Source organism: Selaginella moellendorffii, unplaced genomic scaffold, assembly GCF_000143415.4.
Source record: "Selaginella moellendorffii unplaced genomic scaffold, v1.0 SELMOscaffold_2, whole genome shotgun sequence".
Lineage (NCBI taxonomy): Eukaryota > Viridiplantae > Streptophyta > Lycopodiopsida > Selaginellales > Selaginellaceae > Selaginella > Selaginella moellendorffii.
This window is the reverse complement of record NW_003314263.1, coordinates 1,662,447-1,676,919: the sequence shown is the minus strand read 5'-3', so window position 1 is coordinate 1,676,919 and position 14,473 is coordinate 1,662,447. Positions and strand designations below refer to the sequence as shown.

The 14,473-nt window shown below is 49.7% G+C and overlaps 7 protein-coding genes across 7 annotated transcripts; 5 read left to right on the top strand and 2 right to left on the bottom strand.

Moving 5' to 3' along the window:
• Nucleotides 1-1,992: 1,992 nt before the first annotated feature.
• On the top strand, nt 1,993-3,502 carry LOC9662036. The gene is made up of 5 exons (XM_024689976.1): nt 1,993-2,792; nt 2,858-2,886; nt 2,944-3,004; nt 3,067-3,107; nt 3,168-3,502. The coding sequence occupies exons 1-5, from the start codon at nt 2,705-2,707 to the stop codon at nt 3,414-3,416; spliced, it is 468 nt and encodes a 155-aa protein (XP_024545744.1). The 5' UTR covers nt 1,993-2,704; the 3' UTR covers nt 3,417-3,502.
• Nucleotides 3,503-3,608: 106 nt separating this feature from the next.
• LOC9662035 (putative MO25-like protein At5g47540) lies at nt 3,609-5,613 on the top strand. Its single transcript, XM_002962851.2, has 11 exons — nt 3,609-4,003; nt 4,063-4,224; nt 4,279-4,397; nt 4,459-4,533; nt 4,589-4,682; nt 4,814-4,873; nt 4,936-5,004; nt 5,064-5,162; nt 5,219-5,263; nt 5,320-5,422; nt 5,478-5,613. The coding sequence occupies exons 1-11, from the start codon at nt 3,884-3,886 to the stop codon at nt 5,552-5,554; spliced, it is 1,023 nt and encodes a 340-aa protein (XP_002962897.1). The 5' UTR covers nt 3,609-3,883; the 3' UTR covers nt 5,555-5,613.
• Nucleotides 5,614-5,822: 209 nt separating this feature from the next.
• On the top strand, nt 5,823-7,608 carry LOC9662034 (autophagy-related protein 13a). Its single transcript, XM_024689939.1, has 2 exons — nt 5,823-6,857; nt 7,245-7,608. The coding sequence occupies exons 1-2, from the start codon at nt 5,892-5,894 to the stop codon at nt 7,533-7,535; spliced, it is 1,257 nt and encodes a 418-aa protein (XP_024545707.1). The 5' UTR covers nt 5,823-5,891; the 3' UTR covers nt 7,536-7,608.
• A 34-nt stretch (nt 7,609-7,642) lies between these two features.
• LOC9660947 (mitotic spindle checkpoint protein BUBR1) lies at nt 7,643-9,529 on the top strand. The gene is made up of 11 exons (XM_024689957.1): nt 7,643-7,837; nt 7,892-7,951; nt 7,999-8,143; nt 8,272-8,429; nt 8,492-8,573; nt 8,628-8,703; nt 8,759-8,825; nt 8,876-9,041; nt 9,088-9,164; nt 9,219-9,299; nt 9,362-9,529. Exons 1-11 carry the CDS (start codon nt 7,707-7,709, stop codon nt 9,417-9,419), a joined length of 1,101 nt encoding a protein of 366 aa, XP_024545725.1. The 5' UTR covers nt 7,643-7,706; the 3' UTR covers nt 9,420-9,529.
• A 28-nt stretch (nt 9,530-9,557) lies between these two features.
• LOC9660946 (zingipain-2) lies at nt 9,558-11,062 on the bottom strand. Its single transcript, XM_024689951.1, has 4 exons — nt 10,534-11,062; nt 10,184-10,410; nt 9,961-10,128; nt 9,558-9,894 (listed from the first exon to the last, which is right to left on the bottom strand). Exons 1-4 carry the CDS (start codon nt 11,039-11,041, stop codon nt 9,673-9,675), a joined length of 1,125 nt encoding a protein of 374 aa, XP_024545719.1. The 5' UTR covers nt 11,042-11,062; the 3' UTR covers nt 9,558-9,672.
• A 53-nt stretch (nt 11,063-11,115) lies between these two features.
• Nucleotides 11,116-11,641, top strand: LOC112341016 (glycine-rich protein DOT1-like). Its single transcript, XM_024660370.1, has 2 exons — nt 11,116-11,154; nt 11,300-11,641. The coding sequence occupies exons 1-2, from the start codon at nt 11,116-11,118 to the stop codon at nt 11,639-11,641; spliced, it is 381 nt and encodes a 126-aa protein (XP_024516138.1).
• Nucleotides 11,642-12,183: 542 nt separating this feature from the next.
• On the bottom strand, nt 12,184-14,397 carry LOC9660945 (probable protein phosphatase 2C 32). The gene is made up of 5 exons (XM_024688254.1): nt 13,626-14,397; nt 13,337-13,516; nt 13,096-13,269; nt 12,865-13,044; nt 12,184-12,519 (listed from the first exon to the last, which is right to left on the bottom strand). Exons 1-5 carry the CDS (start codon nt 14,001-14,003, stop codon nt 12,289-12,291), a joined length of 1,143 nt encoding a protein of 380 aa, XP_024544022.1. The 5' UTR covers nt 14,004-14,397; the 3' UTR covers nt 12,184-12,288.
• Between the last annotated feature and the right edge of the window lie 76 nt (nt 14,398-14,473).

Below are 14,473 nucleotides of genomic sequence, written 5' to 3'. Positions count from 1 at the left end.
AAGCTGGACAAGTACTGTGACCATCGCGTTCCAAAGGGTGACGTTCTTGTAACTTGTTTGATAAAAGATCTCAAGTAGCGGATCCATGTATAAGCCATGGGTAGGAGCGAAGATCGGAAGTCATTCGAACAGATCCCCCTTTTGGGCATCAAATTCCAGACCGCTAAATCTCTTTGTTTCATGCAATCAAAGAGATCCTTTGCCTCCTGGAGCTCTTCTTGGCGAGGTGTGGCATCTATGATCGTGGGTTCGAACGAAGAGCTTTCGCGCTTTGCACAGCATCGCGTTCCAGAAGATCGCATTCCTGCCAATGATCCGATCAAAGCACTGCTCCGCGCTCTAGTCCTTCCATAAACCACAACGATCGCTGTCCCTACAGCGATCTGGGTGTAAATTCCCAGCCAGATCGCTTAAATGGCGATCGCCCTTCCCAGATCTCATCCCGGCAATGGCATCGAGAACGGTCACGAAGCTGATGGAATCCGGCGCCATCCAAGCCCCGGTAGAATCGCAGCGCCTCTCTGCAATGCCCGTTTTGGGCATACGCCGAGATGATTGTTCCAGGACACAAGATCTCTCTTCGGCATGGAATCGAAGAGCTCCTGAGACCGCGAGAGATTCCCAGCGCCCGCGCACCCTGCGATCAGCGCATTCCAGGAGACCACATCGCGCAGAGCCATTCGCGTGAAAACGTCCCTGGCTCTGACAAGATCCCCTGTCTGGGCAAATGCTTGAAGCAAGATCGTCCGCGAGTGGACGTTGTGGCGGGTGGTGCCGCTGTGGAAGTCGATCTCGGCATTCGCGCAGGCTGCCGCAGACGCTGTACATGCGAATGACGAGATTCGCGATGCGATCCAGGCCTGCCCTGGCGATCTGCGAGTGAAGAATCCCGTGGGAAAGAAAGAACCATGATGCTTTTTAGGGTTTTAGAATATTTTCTTGGCGCCAAGAAGCTATGGCGATGGCGATCAGAGGTAGCTCTCGACCTAATCGATCGATGCATCGATCCAGATGGGGCTCGAATCTTGCTCGTATTTCCTAGTCTCGAATCTTTCGATGCTATACGCGATTGCTTACGCTGAGAAATCTGGGATGACGCGAATGCTTCCAAATCATTCCTTCGTCAGCAGGGGTCTGTGAATCTCTCTAACGCATTCCATCACTTTCTTATAATATTTTCTATGCGTTGTATCAGAGAGGCCTGGCGATCGAAGAGGAATAGCTCCATCAAATTAGACAAAGCTGGGATTGCTTTCTACGACCTATGGCGATCATACAGGTTCTACTTTCCCCTCTCAGCTTTTTTTTTTTGGTTCTTTCCTTCTTGCTTTTGTCCTCTCGTTTTACGTATCCTTTTTTTTTTCCTCCTTGTGTTCCTTCTAGAGCTCTGAGTCATGCTACATTGCAAGTTTTCTAGCTAGCCTTTAAACTTTGTTTCTTTCTTTCGCAAACATACCACGGTCTTTGGATCCTTTCCTTTTGCCTGTGTTGTTTTGCTCTCTCTCTCTTTTTTTTTTTTTCTCTATACTATCACATTGTCCTGCGTTTGTGTGCCAGGAACGATTTCGCTTTTCCACGTTCTATTTATTATTACTTTCACATCAGTTCACGTGTGGCACTGCAGCAACAGGCGTTCTCGTCCAGCCTTTGCAGTGGTCAAGTAGTATAATTCTTACCATCTCTTGTTTCTCTTTTAGTTGTTGCCCGCTGATCGCTAAAGTCGGTGCTTTGTCATACAGCGGATCATTGTCAGGCTCGTCGCAACCGAGTCAAGAGGAATCCAGGCGATTTTCATCTGTCAGTGAGGACCAAGACCGCGGTAAGCTCCCCTGATTGAGTGAGAGTCCTGTAACTTCGCTTCTGTTACAGCGACAGAGAGTCCGACTCCAAGTTTCCAAGTTTCCAAGTTTTCTTTCCACTCCACGCGGTGACAGGTTCTTTTTCTATGCTGATGGTTTTTATAAGATTATGTAAAACTGGTCTTGCAGGGTGGCGAGAGATATTTCATTGAAAATGCGAGGCACATTGGGCAGTCAGTGTCGCTTTGTCACAGGAATAGAGCAGAGGTGGCCTGGGGACGTGGGATTCTTGAGCCATGCAGAGGACGCAACTCCGGGCTGGCACTGAGAAGAAAGTCTGGACGATTCAATTTTCCAGGGAGGAGGAAGGAAAAGAAAAAACAGGAGGAGACGCAAGGCATCGGGTCCACTCTTGGTCGTAAAAGGAAGGACGAGACAGCCCATATGAGCGCACCATTAATGCAGCTGCCACAGATTTCTCTGCGGCTTGCGGTACTCTTGTAGTTCCAACTGCAAGCACTGGATGGGAAAACAAAAAAAAAAAACAAAAGGAGAAAAGCAGGAGGACGATGAGACGAGCTTCACCGTCGTCTTTGGTTTCGGTGAACAACGCAATGGAACAGGAGGAACAACATGGTGGTGTAAGAGGCCAAGTGATAGACATTGAGGAGTTCCCTCGCGGGACGAGGTGAAAGTATTTTAGTATACATCACTGGGCCTTTATTCTATCTCTGAGGAAGCAGGAACTTCGGGTTGAATAGTAGCGGTAGTAGTCAGTCAACAGGGAATGCTCGAGATCAATTGAGTCGACGACGGCAGTATAAAAGGAAAAATCTCTGGAACAGCAAACCAGGACGCTCTCCGTCATCTTCCTCCGAGCTCCTCCAGCTGAAACCTCTCCTGCGATGGCGAAATTCGCATCGCTTCTACAGCTCATTGCTCTTCTTCTTCAGCTGGCCGACTGTAGGAAGCTCAAACAGCAGCAACAGCACGGTAAGTTTTTTTCAAGCAAGAACTTCCTCCAAAGTCTTACAGACAGCGGTTTTTTCTTCTTGCAGGAGACTCTTCGACAGCTTCACTCCCGACGGTAAGCCACGGCTGGTTTCGTTTTTCTAGCCCTCATTTCGGGTAGTCTTTGCTGCAGACTAGTAGCAACTGTCTTAAATTCGATTCCACCGGTCTCAAATGCGACCAGACTTTTCCAGGTTCGTAAATACATGCTGTGAAGAGCACGGCGTTTATAATCCCAGCTTTGTCAATTCAACAGAGTCAATCGAGAGATCCCGGCTGCTGCTCGCGACTAAACCAGTTAAGCCCCCCACAAAGTTCTCTTTTTTCAAGTCTCTCACACCGCTTTCGCCTTTCCAGGAAGAGCTAGTGACGGATCGAGCGTATGAATCCAGTCCCCCAAAGCGAACAAATCTCAGTGACGCTTCTTCCGCCACCGCTGCGACTTTGGACGACGAATTCACCGCTCCATCGACGAGAAAGGAGCTGAGCGAGGACGATTTCGAGGAGACAATGAGGACAGACTACGCTCCAGTTCGTCGCAAGCCTCCCATAAACAACGAAGTTCCATTCTTCGCCAGTGACACGACGCGAAGAACTTCTCCTTGATCAATGCTTTTTACTCCTGTACATAATCTATCATCGGTGACTCTTGGGATTCGAACCTGACACCTAATTAGATTCTTTTTTGTACCTTTCTATTTGTCACGTGGCCACATCCTGGCCGTCGTATAGTAGCAAAAATCGACGGCCAGGGATGGATCCCAAGAATATCCGGGCTTTTGAAGCCAAGGGAAGCTAGGCTAGGCTAGGCGTCTTCTATGATTGATAATCAGGGTTTGGAGGAGGGGAGCGCATGATCGTGTTCGCTGCCGCTGCCCTCGCGCTAGGTAGGATTCTGGCCTCTCTCGATCTTTCCAGGCTTCTGGTGCTAGAAATTTGTCCATCGCGGGGTGTGTGAGGATCACGGAATGCGCGTGATTGCGCCGCATTGTGGCCCCGGCGTCGCTGTTGGCGTGGAGATTTATAGCGGAGGGGAGCTCGCGGCGGTGGATTTCTAGCGGATAAGCGGCGCCATGAAGGGTTTCTTCAAGCACAAATCCAAGTCGCCGGCGGATCTAGTGCGGTCGGCGAGGGAGCTGCTCCAGGCGCTCGATCATGTCAACTCCCTCAAGGATTCCAAGAGAGAGGAAAAGGTATTTTATTTTTTCAAAGCTCTTGCCATACACATGTGAATGGCTGTGTGCTTTTGTAGATCGCGGAGCTGTGCAAAAACATTCGAGACATCAAAATCTCGCTATATGGGAACAATGAATTTGATCCTGCGCCGGACTCGTGCGCGCAAATCACACAGGAGATTTTCCAGCACGACACGTTTCGATTGATGATAGTTTGTCTACCGAAGCTGGAGCTCGAGGTAAATCTTTAGGCTGTATAGAGACTTTCTTCTTGACTTAGAGGAGTGTAACAGGCTCGAAAGGATGTGACCCAGATTGTTGCGAACTTACAGAGGCAGCAAGTCCAGTCGAAAGTCTTGGCTTGCGAATACCTGGAAAGGAACAAGGATTTGCTGGACATGCTCATCCTTGGGTATGTTTTAGAAAAATTCTATCGTTCCTTTGTGTTTATTGTCTGCTCTTTCATACTGCAGATATGAGAATGCGGATCTTGCATTGCACTACGGGACGATGTTTCGGGAATGCATCCGGCATCAAAGCATGGCGCGGTAAGTCTTAGTTTTTAGTTTTCCTTTTCCTATCTCGTAACTGTTGGCTTCACAGGTACGTCCTGGAATCCAGTCACTTCAAGAAGTTTTTCGAGTACATCGAGCTGGCAAACTTTGCTGTCGCTTCGGATGCCGCTGCGAGTTTCAAGGTCTTGTTAGACTGATCCTGCTGCATGGATGATTCCAAATGTTGCTTGTTGCCCTCCAGTATGTGTTTACATGATTGACTTGCAGGCTCTTTTGCACTGGTTTCTGACGATGAGCTATCCTTGATCCTTAGGAGCTTCTTACGAGACATAAATCTACTGTGGCTGAGTACCTGGCAAGAAACTACGACTGGGTATCTTTCCTCTTCGATTTTTTTTTCTGAAGTCTTCCTGACGTGTTTCATTCTTTTTCTAGTTTTTTCAAGAGTACAACACGAGGCTTTTAGAATCTCCAAACTACATCACAAGGAGACAAGCTGTCAAGGTATCAATCACTTTGAGACGCTTCTTTTTGTTCACTCCACCAAAATCTTTGTTTGCTAGCTTCTCGGGGATATGCTCCTGGATAAATCAAACACTGCAGTGATGATGCGCTATGTCGTGTCAAAAGAGAACCTTCGAATCATGATGAATCTTCTGCGGGTAAGCTTTCATGGCAACATTCTTCCACGTTTTTTTAATTGTTCTGGCCTTCACAGGAACCGAGCAAAAACATCCAGATCGAAGCCTTCCACGTTTTCAAAGTGAGCAAAAATGGCTCTGCTATGATCGATTAAATCACTCGCTGCGATTGTCTCAGGTGTTCGTAGCCAATACCAACAAGCCACCGGAGATCGTGAGCATCCTGGTAGCAAACCGGAGCAAGCTACTTCGATTCTTCAGCGATTTCAAGACAGAGCAAGGTATGTTTTCTATGATTCTTCGGTGTGATCAAACAATGATTATTTGGCTCTGTAGAAGACAAGCATTTCGATCAGGACAAAGCGCAAGTCGTCAAGGAGATTGTAAATTTGGAGCCGAGAGATATGATATAAGAAGTCGTGGAGAGAATAAAAGGAAAAAATCTCGTATTTGCCATCTGGCGGCGCCGCTAGGTTTGGGAAGCCATTTGCTTGTATTTGGCGGCGCCGCTAGGTTTGCCGCCATATCTAGCGCCTCTCTTCTTTCTCTGTGTTAACACAGAGAAAAGCCCTCGCGAGGGTTTTTCGATTTTTCCCCATCTATGACAAGGTCCCGCTGCGAGCTCCGCGGATTGGAGGCGACAATTTTGTTCCCTCGGCCGCGATTCTCCATCCAGAGGTGAGATTCTTGCGAGAAATGCCCGGCCAGCGGTATTTCGATCCCAGGGCTTAGAACAGGAAGAAGAGGGCAATGGAAGGGAAAGTATCGCAGGATGAGAGCCGGCGAATGGTATCCGAATTCTTCGTCAAGAGCTTGAATGTGATCCTCGGCGCGAGGATCCCATCCAAGTATTTGCAGCCAGCGACGAGCTCTTCCGCCGCTAGCGCTAGCGCCAACAAGAGCTTCAATCTCGTGCTGGTGAATTCTCCCATGAGGAACAAATGCCACTTGAGCGTCGTGGAGCCGATCGTGGTGGACGTGCTGCTGCTCCATCACGGCTCCAGTGCTTGCGCTGCGATCGAGGACCAGGTTTTCCGGTGGAGTCCAAGCCAGCAGACCCAGCAAAGCCAGTCATTGCTTGAGCGCTGGGTGGTACACTGCGTTCCCTGGACGTGTCTCAAGAACAGCGAGAAGACCACCCAAAGCCCCGATCATATCACGAAGAACAAGACCGCCGCCACCACCGCCAAGAAGCCGCCGCTCTCACGGCGATCGGTGGCGGCGCCGCCACCCTCGGCCGAGGAGAAGAAAAATCCGTGGAAGAAGGCGATGAAAATGCTCAGCATCATGCTGCGGTCGCTCTACAATCTCACGCGGCTCCTCCCGGCTTACAGGATCTTCCAGCAGCTCAACTCGTCCAGCTCGCGAGGATCTCCCGGCTGCTGCCACTTTGATCTCTCATACAAAGTGAGGAGCACTCTCAGCGTGACGGGGCATGGAAGCTCCGACAAGAGCCTTTGCAAGTTTAACCTCACGCCGGTGGAGACGGAGCTGGGACGGATGTGCATCTCGGTCAAGTACTCGGATGCTGCCAGCGTCGAGAGAGCCATTCAGCGAACCAACTCCATCTTCTCGGAGATCATCCAGGACTACGTTGGTGGTGGTGGTGGCGATGGTGGCGGCGGTTCTAGTGGTTCTTCCCAGAATCCACACTTTGCTGTGAAGGATAGGAGGATCTGTGCTGCTACTCGGACGATGTCGAGCAACATACCAGCGGTAAGTCTTTCTGTTTTTCGGTTTTTCTTTGCTTTCGTTGGATAGTTTGCTTGCTCTGCTATCGAGCTTTTGGTTTCTTCCAGCGTTTGGTTCTTTGTTTTCGGTGGCTACTTTGCTTGCTTTGCTCTCGAGTTTTTGGTTTCTTCCAGCGTTCGGTTTCTTTCCTTTCGTTGGATAGTTTTCTTGCTTTGCTCCAGCGTTTGGTTTCTCTCGTGTTCTTCATGATTTCTTTGAAAGTATATGATTGATTGCTTGCAGTATTTGTAAGAGTGAGTGTTAAGATCTTTTGCTTGTTTGTATCAAGAGCTGTTGATCGAGTTCCTGTGTTTGAATTGCCTTCTTTTCTGCTGGATTTCTTAAGAAGTTTTCGATTTGGATGTCAAGCAGGCTGAAGTAGCAGCAGTAGCAGCTGTGAAGCGATCTTACAGCAGTCCTATGAATCCAATCGAGCTCGATCAGCAGCAGGAACTCGTCTGTCCATTTGCCTGCGACGACGAGCGAAAAGTCTCGAGAGACGCCGCCGCGGGTGCTCTCATCACAGCTCTCGTCTCCGCGGTTCCAATCGAGAAATCTCCTCCTCGTGACAAATGCTCACGACCCACAGGCACTCTTCGCGAAGCTCTTCGCGAGCTCAGGAGCTATACAGACATAGCTAGAAAGAAAGCTGTGAATATTTAAAATGTACATATCAACGGCCACGATTCAAGCTCTAAGGCAAGGGTTTGAATCGATGGCCAGGATTTCTAGTTCATATTACCGTTGCGGGGTATTAGGGCTTTTCGGTCGAAGCATCGGGCCGGGCGCGCGATCCGGAGGCTTCTCCCAGAGATTTCTACGCGATTTCTAGCGATGGAGTGGGAGCTGAGCAAGGAGAATGTGCAGCCGCTCCGCAAGGGCCGGAAGAATGTCGATCTACTCAACCAGGGGCTCAAGGCGAAGCATGAATCTCCTGCGCGCTCCGTGCTGATCGAACAGAGAAGGTGAGTTCTTTGCCGCCCGCGGGCTTCCTGGTTTTGATTTGCTTTCTCGGTCAGGATTTTGCTCGAGAAGATTGATGACTACGTCGGCGATGATCCCTTGGAGCCCTGGATAAGGTAATGCGCTATAGATTCGTGCCCGTTACGAATCTATTTCTTTCCAGATGCATCGAGTGGACGAAGGAAGCATTCCCTTCCGGCGGTAGTCAGTCTGGGATTCTTCCAATGCTGGAGCTTTGCCTGCGAACGTTCTGCGACGATTCAAAGTATAAGTCGGATTTGCGGTACCTCAAGCTATGGCTGGACTATGTAAGCTCTTGGTTTTTTTTTTCCCCTCTTTATCTAGCTCTAGCTTCTCAGCTTTTCGTTCTTTTTTTTTCTTCCTTTTCCTGTTTATCTTGCTCTAGCTTCTAGAAAACTAACTTGCGATGTTCCAGGCGGACAGATGCACTCACCCGCGGGACATTTATGTCTTTCTGGAGGTGAACGACATTGGACAGACTTACGCACAGTTTTACGAAGCGTATGCATCGTACCTGGAAAGGTGCAAAAATCTATCCAAGGCTAACGAAGTTTTTCAGATCGGTATTGCCAGGTTCGTATGATTTCTCGACTTTGCAGGCTTTGGCTAATCCTGGACGACTTTCTGTGAGGCAGGGAAGCGGAGCCAGTTGAGGAGCTGAAAATCAAATACAAGAGCTTTCTTGAGCGAACTCTTAGAAAACCAAAACCAGATGCTGTAAGTTTCAGAACGTTTATGTGGTGTATGCGGCTTATACTGTTGGTACTGTAGGAGGAAGACACTGTGGACGAAGGGCTTGCCAGATCATTTGGATCCCTCGTCGTTCCACAATCTGGAAAAAGAACAGGTAGGCTGTTTTGTTTTCTGACTTGAGTTTTCACTTAACATGTTCTGCTGCTCAGGAAGCATGCCGAGCAGGCCTCCACAAAAGCCTTCGAAGGGCAATGCGCCACCGCTTTCTAATCAGACGTAAAATGTGACTGTTCTATGTGTGCTGTTCTAAGGTTCGACCCATGTAGGTTCTCTGTGTTTGTCGATTCGGAGCTTAATCCAGCATCGAAAGTACCTGGACTGCATGAGAACGGTGCTCAAGGCCACGCCTTACCTGTTTGGACCAATTTAGGATCTCAAGCCGAGAGGACGAAGGAGAACGTTCAACAGCCGACTAGATGGAATGAAGCAAAGGTTAGTGATGATGATCATGCACTTGCTCTGAGGGCGTTTTTTTCAGATTCCTCAAAGGCCCTCCAGGCCCGCTTCTGTGTCGACTGAAGCACTGGATGTCTACGTTGACGAAGAATTCTCCAGGTACAGTAATATTCAAAAAATTTCATCCCGCGCTGCTTCATGAAGTTACTGCAGTGTGGCATCTCGAAGCTGGAATCGCAGAATATCTACTGCAGCTCTGAAAGTTCGGCTCTCCCGCGGTCAAGACATCAAGATGTAAGCTTCAATTGAACTTCTGATTGATCTATAGATACTCAGCCGCTCTCTTTTCTTTCCAGTGACACTGAAATGCTGAAGCAAGCTCCGCTCCGAAACTTCTCAAGGGAGCTCAGATAGCCACTAGTACACTTTTGCCATGAACTCTATGGCTGCAATTTTAACAATATCTTTGGGAATTTTTGTTGAACAACCGCTTTTCGTAATGGAAAGACTACAGAACTTTGACATCTCGATCTTACTCGTGAAACAACAAAAGACTGGTAACTATTGTTGATCATATTTCATTTGCATGGGCATTGGACCAACAGTGACTGAAGGAAGTAGTTCAAATAGACATACGAAAGGTCTGACGATTACTTTTCCTGTTCTTTCAGAACTTGCGAGGGAAGAAAACATAGTTGTTGATTCCACAACGGCCTCCATAGAGTCCAGTTCCACGCTGAATCTTCATGTATCCTTGCTCACCCCATTTGGTTCCTCTCGAGTTCTTTAAGATCCAGTAATCGTCCCCGTTGTCGCTTCCATAGCCAACGATCAACACTGCGGTGAGTCCAGTGTCTCCAGTGCTGTGGCATGGCCCTTTGAAGATTCCCTGCCAAACAAACACTCAAGTAAGTAACTCTTTTCAGTAAATAGCTTCTACTTCGGAAGTACTTACTCCAGTGTATTTTGCAAAATCTTTAGAGGAACCATCAATGAGAGCCGTGACTGGCTGTTGTGCGACCCTCATCTTTAACTCTTCTTCAATATCGGAAGCTGAAACTCCGGGAGCACACAGAGAGCCCCGCAGTGTGTCGAAACCATCGATGAACACCTTGTATGGATTCTGACAGGCAAAATGCGTGAGTCATCTTTGTTACCACTTATTTTTTATAACTCACCCCGATGTGACAGGTGCTGTTTTTCCCAATGTAAGGATACGAGGCGCTTGCTTCCAGCCCCGTTTTCTGAATGTAGGCGAAAGAGTCCTGCGGGAAGCCGTAGTCGCATCCGCCATTGTAGACATCGCAGTCGATGAGTTCTTGGGCCGAGAGCTCCACCAAGTTCCCGGTGACGATCTTGTTCAGGCCCTCCACCGCTCCAGCAGTTGCAAAGGCCCAGCCTCCACCTGGAAAGAACGAGAAATACTTTCAGAACAACATCTCAACAAAGCAGGAAAAGAAAGAACTCCAGGGAAGTAACTCGAGACTCGGAAAACCGGCAACAGGGCAGGGCGAAGCTACATTCTTACCAGTGCAGTTACCAACATCTTTCACGGACGTCACAGCCCCCTCCTTCCTCCAGTCGACAGCTTCTGGAACGTGAGGAAACGGAGGCCTCCTCGGCTCAGGACGCTCATCAGAATGATCGACTTTGGTCCGCAGGACAGGCGAAGCAACCCGAGATGGCAGACGAGGCTTGAACTCCTCGTGATCCAGGTCCGGAAGATGGTCCAGGCCCAGCCAGTAGAGCCGGAGGTTCCTATAGTAGTCGTGGAGCATCCTCACATTACGCTTGAAGAGCTCAAACTTACGCTCCTCCTCGGCTCTCTCGGCATACACTCTCGAGTGCTCGGCTCTCCAGCGATCAAACATGAACTTAAAGCCAGCATCCGGGTCGAGCTCCTCGGGAGGGTACCAGAAGTTGGGACCCTCGCGATCCTCATCACGACCATGGTGAGGGAATGCAGTAGCCACTACTACTAGTGTGAAGCAACAGGCGAGAAGAGCTAAGAGGACGTGACGACGAGACAACGCCATCGCTACTGGAGTTTTAAGTTTTGAGAACGTTTGCTCGGTTATATAGTGAGATATTTACGACAGGTTGCGCGGGCATGGATAACGTGGGAGCGAGAAAATCGAATCGTTTGAAGGTACCGCCAGGGTAAACTTTTCTTTTCGGCTAGGTGTCCGTCTTAGAAGAGTGACATGTCACAGAAGCGAGACGTCGTGGACTTCCATGCCTGTTTAATGGAAGCTTTTCTTTTACAAGTTATATCTTAAGCGAATACATTTTAGCAATGGGGGCCATATCCACAAACGGTTGTGACGGGGCAGCATTTGAACAAAAACAAGCAGGATGGAAACATACAGCAGCATTTCTGGCCATACCCACATGGTGGGCAAAGTGGCGATGGTGGTGGTGGTGGCGGTGGTGGGGGTGAGGGTGAAGGTGGTGGGGGTAGGGGTGGTGGTGGAGGTGGGGGTGAAGGTGAAGGTGGTGGGGGTAGGGGTGGTGGTGGAGGTGGAGGGGAGGGTGGTGGTGGTGATGGTGAAGGTGAAGGTGAAGGAGCTGGTGCTTGTGATGGTGATTGGGTAGGACCAAAGCATTTTGATTGGAACAAGCATTTTGATTCTTGAGAGAAGCAGTAGATTGAGTGAGGATCACAGTGAAGAGCAGGAGACAGCACCAATGGGAAGAACTGGAAGAAGCCATTACTCAAAAAGTCTCAGATTCTCTGCCGTATATAAATTCAAATTGCAACCACTAGACAAAATTATCAGTAGCAAACAAATTGCGTGGCATTCCACCTCAACCATTTCTGTAGCTTGCATCTTATCAAACAAGACACTTGTCTAGAAGAGCAGCCCACACATCACGCACAACGCCAAAACATATTTTAAAGCAAAGGAATTTCAGACCACCTCAGCATTAGCCATAACAACCAGCCTGGGACAAAAGAATTATCTGAGTAGTATTTTCTTGACAACAAGTTTGGGTGTATTGCTTCCAGATTCAAATACACCGTTTGACATCTGCAGGTTGTGTGCCAAGAAGCTTGAGATACTAGAAGGGCACATTTATGCTCACCGGAAAGACATAAAAATGACAATCTTATGGGGTTTCTCATGGTGAAAAGGTTTCAAAGTTTGGTCTCTCATCAAGCCTTAACAGAATTCAAGAAAATCAAAACAAATCTAAGCTCTAGAGATGAATTTACAGTCAAGTTATGAGAAAACAAAAAGAATGAATGTACAAATTTCCAGCTTCGTCGTCAGGTTTCCAGTCAGGAGCTTCGCTCTGGTGTGGAGAACTTCCCAAGCTCCACGATCATGACGGTTACATCGTCGAGGCACCCTCGCTTGAGTGTCAGATCTAACAATCGTCGGCACGCAGCACCTAAGCTCGACAATCCGGGAGTTGAAGCAGCACCACGAGAATCTAGTTGGACCGATTCACGCTTCGCTCCCACCTTGAGGGCCAGCAATGCGCACTCCGCGGCTTCCTGGTTTGACACCTAGGAAAGCGAAGGTCAGCACATTACGGAGAAGAAGTAAGAAAAAAAGAGAAGACTTGCTTTTCACAAGGAAAACGTGAGAGAAGAAAAGGAGAGAGAGAGAGAGAGAGAGAGAGAGATGTTTTCCACAAGGAAAGCTTCCAGAGATGACTGGAGAAAGGAGCTCAGAGAGAGAGAGAGAGAGAGAGAGAGAGATGTTTTCCACAAAGAAAGTTTCCAAAGATGACAGGAGAAAGGAGCTCAGAGAGAGAGAAAGATGGAGATGTTTTCCACAAGGAAAGCTTCCAGAGATGACAGGAGAAAGGAGCTCAGAGAGAGAGAGAGAGATGGCTATGGCGCTCTCACCAGGTCCCAGAGTCCATCGGACGCCAAGATGAGGAACTCGCAGTCGCTGGTCAGCGGCAAACTCACAACGTGTGGATCGCACGAGATGAATTGCTTCAAATCTATGTCTCCAATCCCTCTCGACACTGCCAGCACGCCCTGGACCCTCCACGTCCCCGTGTAGCGATCCACGATTCCACCCTGGAAGAACGCGTTGGTGATCGAATTCTAGAAGATATGGATGGAACTTACGAGACTTTCTACTCTCCGGCGCTCCGACTCGGAGCTGAATCGATGATCCTGCGTAAGCTGGACGGCCGCGCCGCCGGATTTCACGAGCAGCGCCCGGCAATCCCCCGCATTGGCGACGAGGAGCTCGTTCCGGGCGATTAGCGCCGAGACGCAGCTCGCGCCACTGCTAGAACCCTAGAAAACCAAGAAAATGTCAAGCGTGAGGATCGATAGAGCTCGATCGATCGCGATCGATCGTTACCTGGCGCAAGAATTCGTAATCCGTGGTGTGGTATCCCATCCGGATCTCCTGCGCACCGATTTGCATCGCGCCGGCCTCGTCGGTAGGGCAAGCCGCCTTGACGATGTTGTCCAGGAGATTGTGCGCTGCGAATCTCGCCGCCTCGCGCCCGCCATGGCCATCGAAGACGCCAAAGAATCCCTATAACCACAGATCGATCCATTGAGCCAAGAACCCTAAAATTCCATGGAAGAAAAAGCCCAAGAACCCTAAAATTCCAGGAAGAAGAAGAGATGGAACGAGGTATCACCTGCTTGGGCAGTGCCGTGAAGCTGTCCTCCATGATCTGGCGCCGCCCCTTCTTACACGCGACGCCATAGCCATGGCCAGCGTGCGTGAGGTCGGAATATTCGTCGTCCACGCACTCCGCCGCCGTGGAAGATTCCCTCTCCGACGCGGGAATGGTGAGCCTGGGCGGCCGCTTCCTCTTCAAGCTCGCCGGCGGCGCGGGATCGCCGTCGCCGCCGCCTCCGATCGACGCGATGAGCAGCTCTTCCTTGACCGCCGCCGCCGCCGACGACCTGGGCGAGAGCGGCGAAGAGGGCGACGCGAATTTGCCCGGCGACGATGCCAGCGAGCACAGCAATCGCGTGGGCGATGGGCAAGTCGCCGCTGCCGCCATGATCATCGATCGATCGCAATTGGCGAGGAACACCAGCGATCGATTATCGACCACTCCTTCCAGCCCAGGAAACCAAAGTCGAGCCTCGCCACTTCCAGCGCCCCCGGAAAGAGTCTCTCGCCCTTTTTTCCTCTCCTCCCACTCTTTTCTCTCGCGCAAAGTCGCCCACACGAGAGACGAAGAGTTAAAATCGCGACCACCCTTCCTCTCACATTGACCGGGTTTTACTCGCGGCGATTCGTTCGTTCGTGCGGGTCTTCCACGAAAACTCTCTCCTCTCCTCTCTCTCACACGCACGCAACGGTAGCTCTTTCTTCTTCCTCCTTCCTCTCGACCTTAAGAGAAAAAATTCCTTGGATCCATTCACTCCTCCTCCTTCCTCTCGGCTCGGCTTAAAGAGAGAAAATTCCTTTCCAACGATCGATCCATTCACTGGCGCTGGCGCGGATTAGATTCGATTCCACTGCTTTCCCTGT

Coding starts and splice junctions, on each gene's coding strand:
- LOC9662036 (XM_024689976.1), top strand. CDS start 2,705: ATGGCGAAATTCGCATCGCTTCTACAGCTCATTGCTCTTCTTCTTCAG. Junction 2,793..2,857: donor CAAACAGCAGCAACAGCACG/GTAAGTTTTTTT, acceptor TTCTTCTTGCAG/GAGACTCTTCGACAGCTTCA. Junction 2,887..2,943: donor CGACAGCTTCACTCCCGACG/GTAAGCCACGGC, acceptor TCTTTGCTGCAG/ACTAGTAGCAACTGTCTTAA.
- LOC9662035 (XM_002962851.2), top strand. CDS start 3,884: ATGAAGGGTTTCTTCAAGCACAAATCCAAGTCGCCGGCGGATCTAGTG. Junction 4,004..4,062: donor ATTCCAAGAGAGAGGAAAAG/GTATTTTATTTT, acceptor GTGCTTTTGTAG/ATCGCGGAGCTGTGCAAAAA. Junction 4,534..4,588: donor CGGCATCAAAGCATGGCGCG/GTAAGTCTTAGT, acceptor TTGGCTTCACAG/GTACGTCCTGGAATCCAGTC.
- LOC9662034 (XM_024689939.1), top strand. CDS start 5,892: ATGGAAGGGAAAGTATCGCAGGATGAGAGCCGGCGAATGGTATCCGAA. Junction 6,858..7,244: donor TGTCGAGCAACATACCAGCG/GTAAGTCTTTCT, acceptor GATGTCAAGCAG/GCTGAAGTAGCAGCAGTAGC.
- LOC9660947 (XM_024689957.1), top strand. CDS start 7,707: ATGGAGTGGGAGCTGAGCAAGGAGAATGTGCAGCCGCTCCGCAAGGGC. Junction 8,826..8,875: donor CCACCGCTTTCTAATCAGAC/GTAAAATGTGAC, acceptor CGACCCATGTAG/GTTCTCTGTGTTTGTCGATT. Junction 9,300..9,361: donor CGCGGTCAAGACATCAAGAT/GTAAGCTTCAAT, acceptor TTTTCTTTCCAG/TGACACTGAAATGCTGAAGC.
- LOC9660946 (XM_024689951.1), bottom strand. CDS start 11,041: ATGGCGTTGTCTCGTCGTCACGTCCTCTTAGCTCTTCTCGCCTGTTGC. Junction 10,129..10,183: donor ACAGCACCTGTCACATCGGG/GTGAGTTATAAA, acceptor TTTGCCTGTCAG/AATCCATACAAGGTGTTCAT. Junction 9,895..9,960: donor ATTTTGCAAAATACACTGGA/GTAAGTACTTCC, acceptor TTTGTTTGGCAG/GGAATCTTCAAAGGGCCATG.
- LOC112341016 (XM_024660370.1), top strand. CDS start 11,116: ATGGATAACGTGGGAGCGAGAAAATCGAATCGTTTGAAG. Junction 11,155..11,299: donor GAAAATCGAATCGTTTGAAG/GTACCGCCAGGG, acceptor AATACATTTTAG/CAATGGGGGCCATATCCACA.
- LOC9660945 (XM_024688254.1), bottom strand. CDS start 14,003: ATGATCATGGCGGCAGCGGCGACTTGCCCATCGCCCACGCGATTGCTG. Junction 13,270..13,336: donor ATTACGAATTCTTGCGCCAG/GTAACGATCGAT, acceptor TTGGTTTTCTAG/GGTTCTAGCAGTGGCGCGAG. Junction 12,520..12,864: donor CCGATGGACTCTGGGACCTG/GTGAGAGCGCCA, acceptor TCGCTTTCCTAG/GTGTCAAACCAGGAAGCCGC.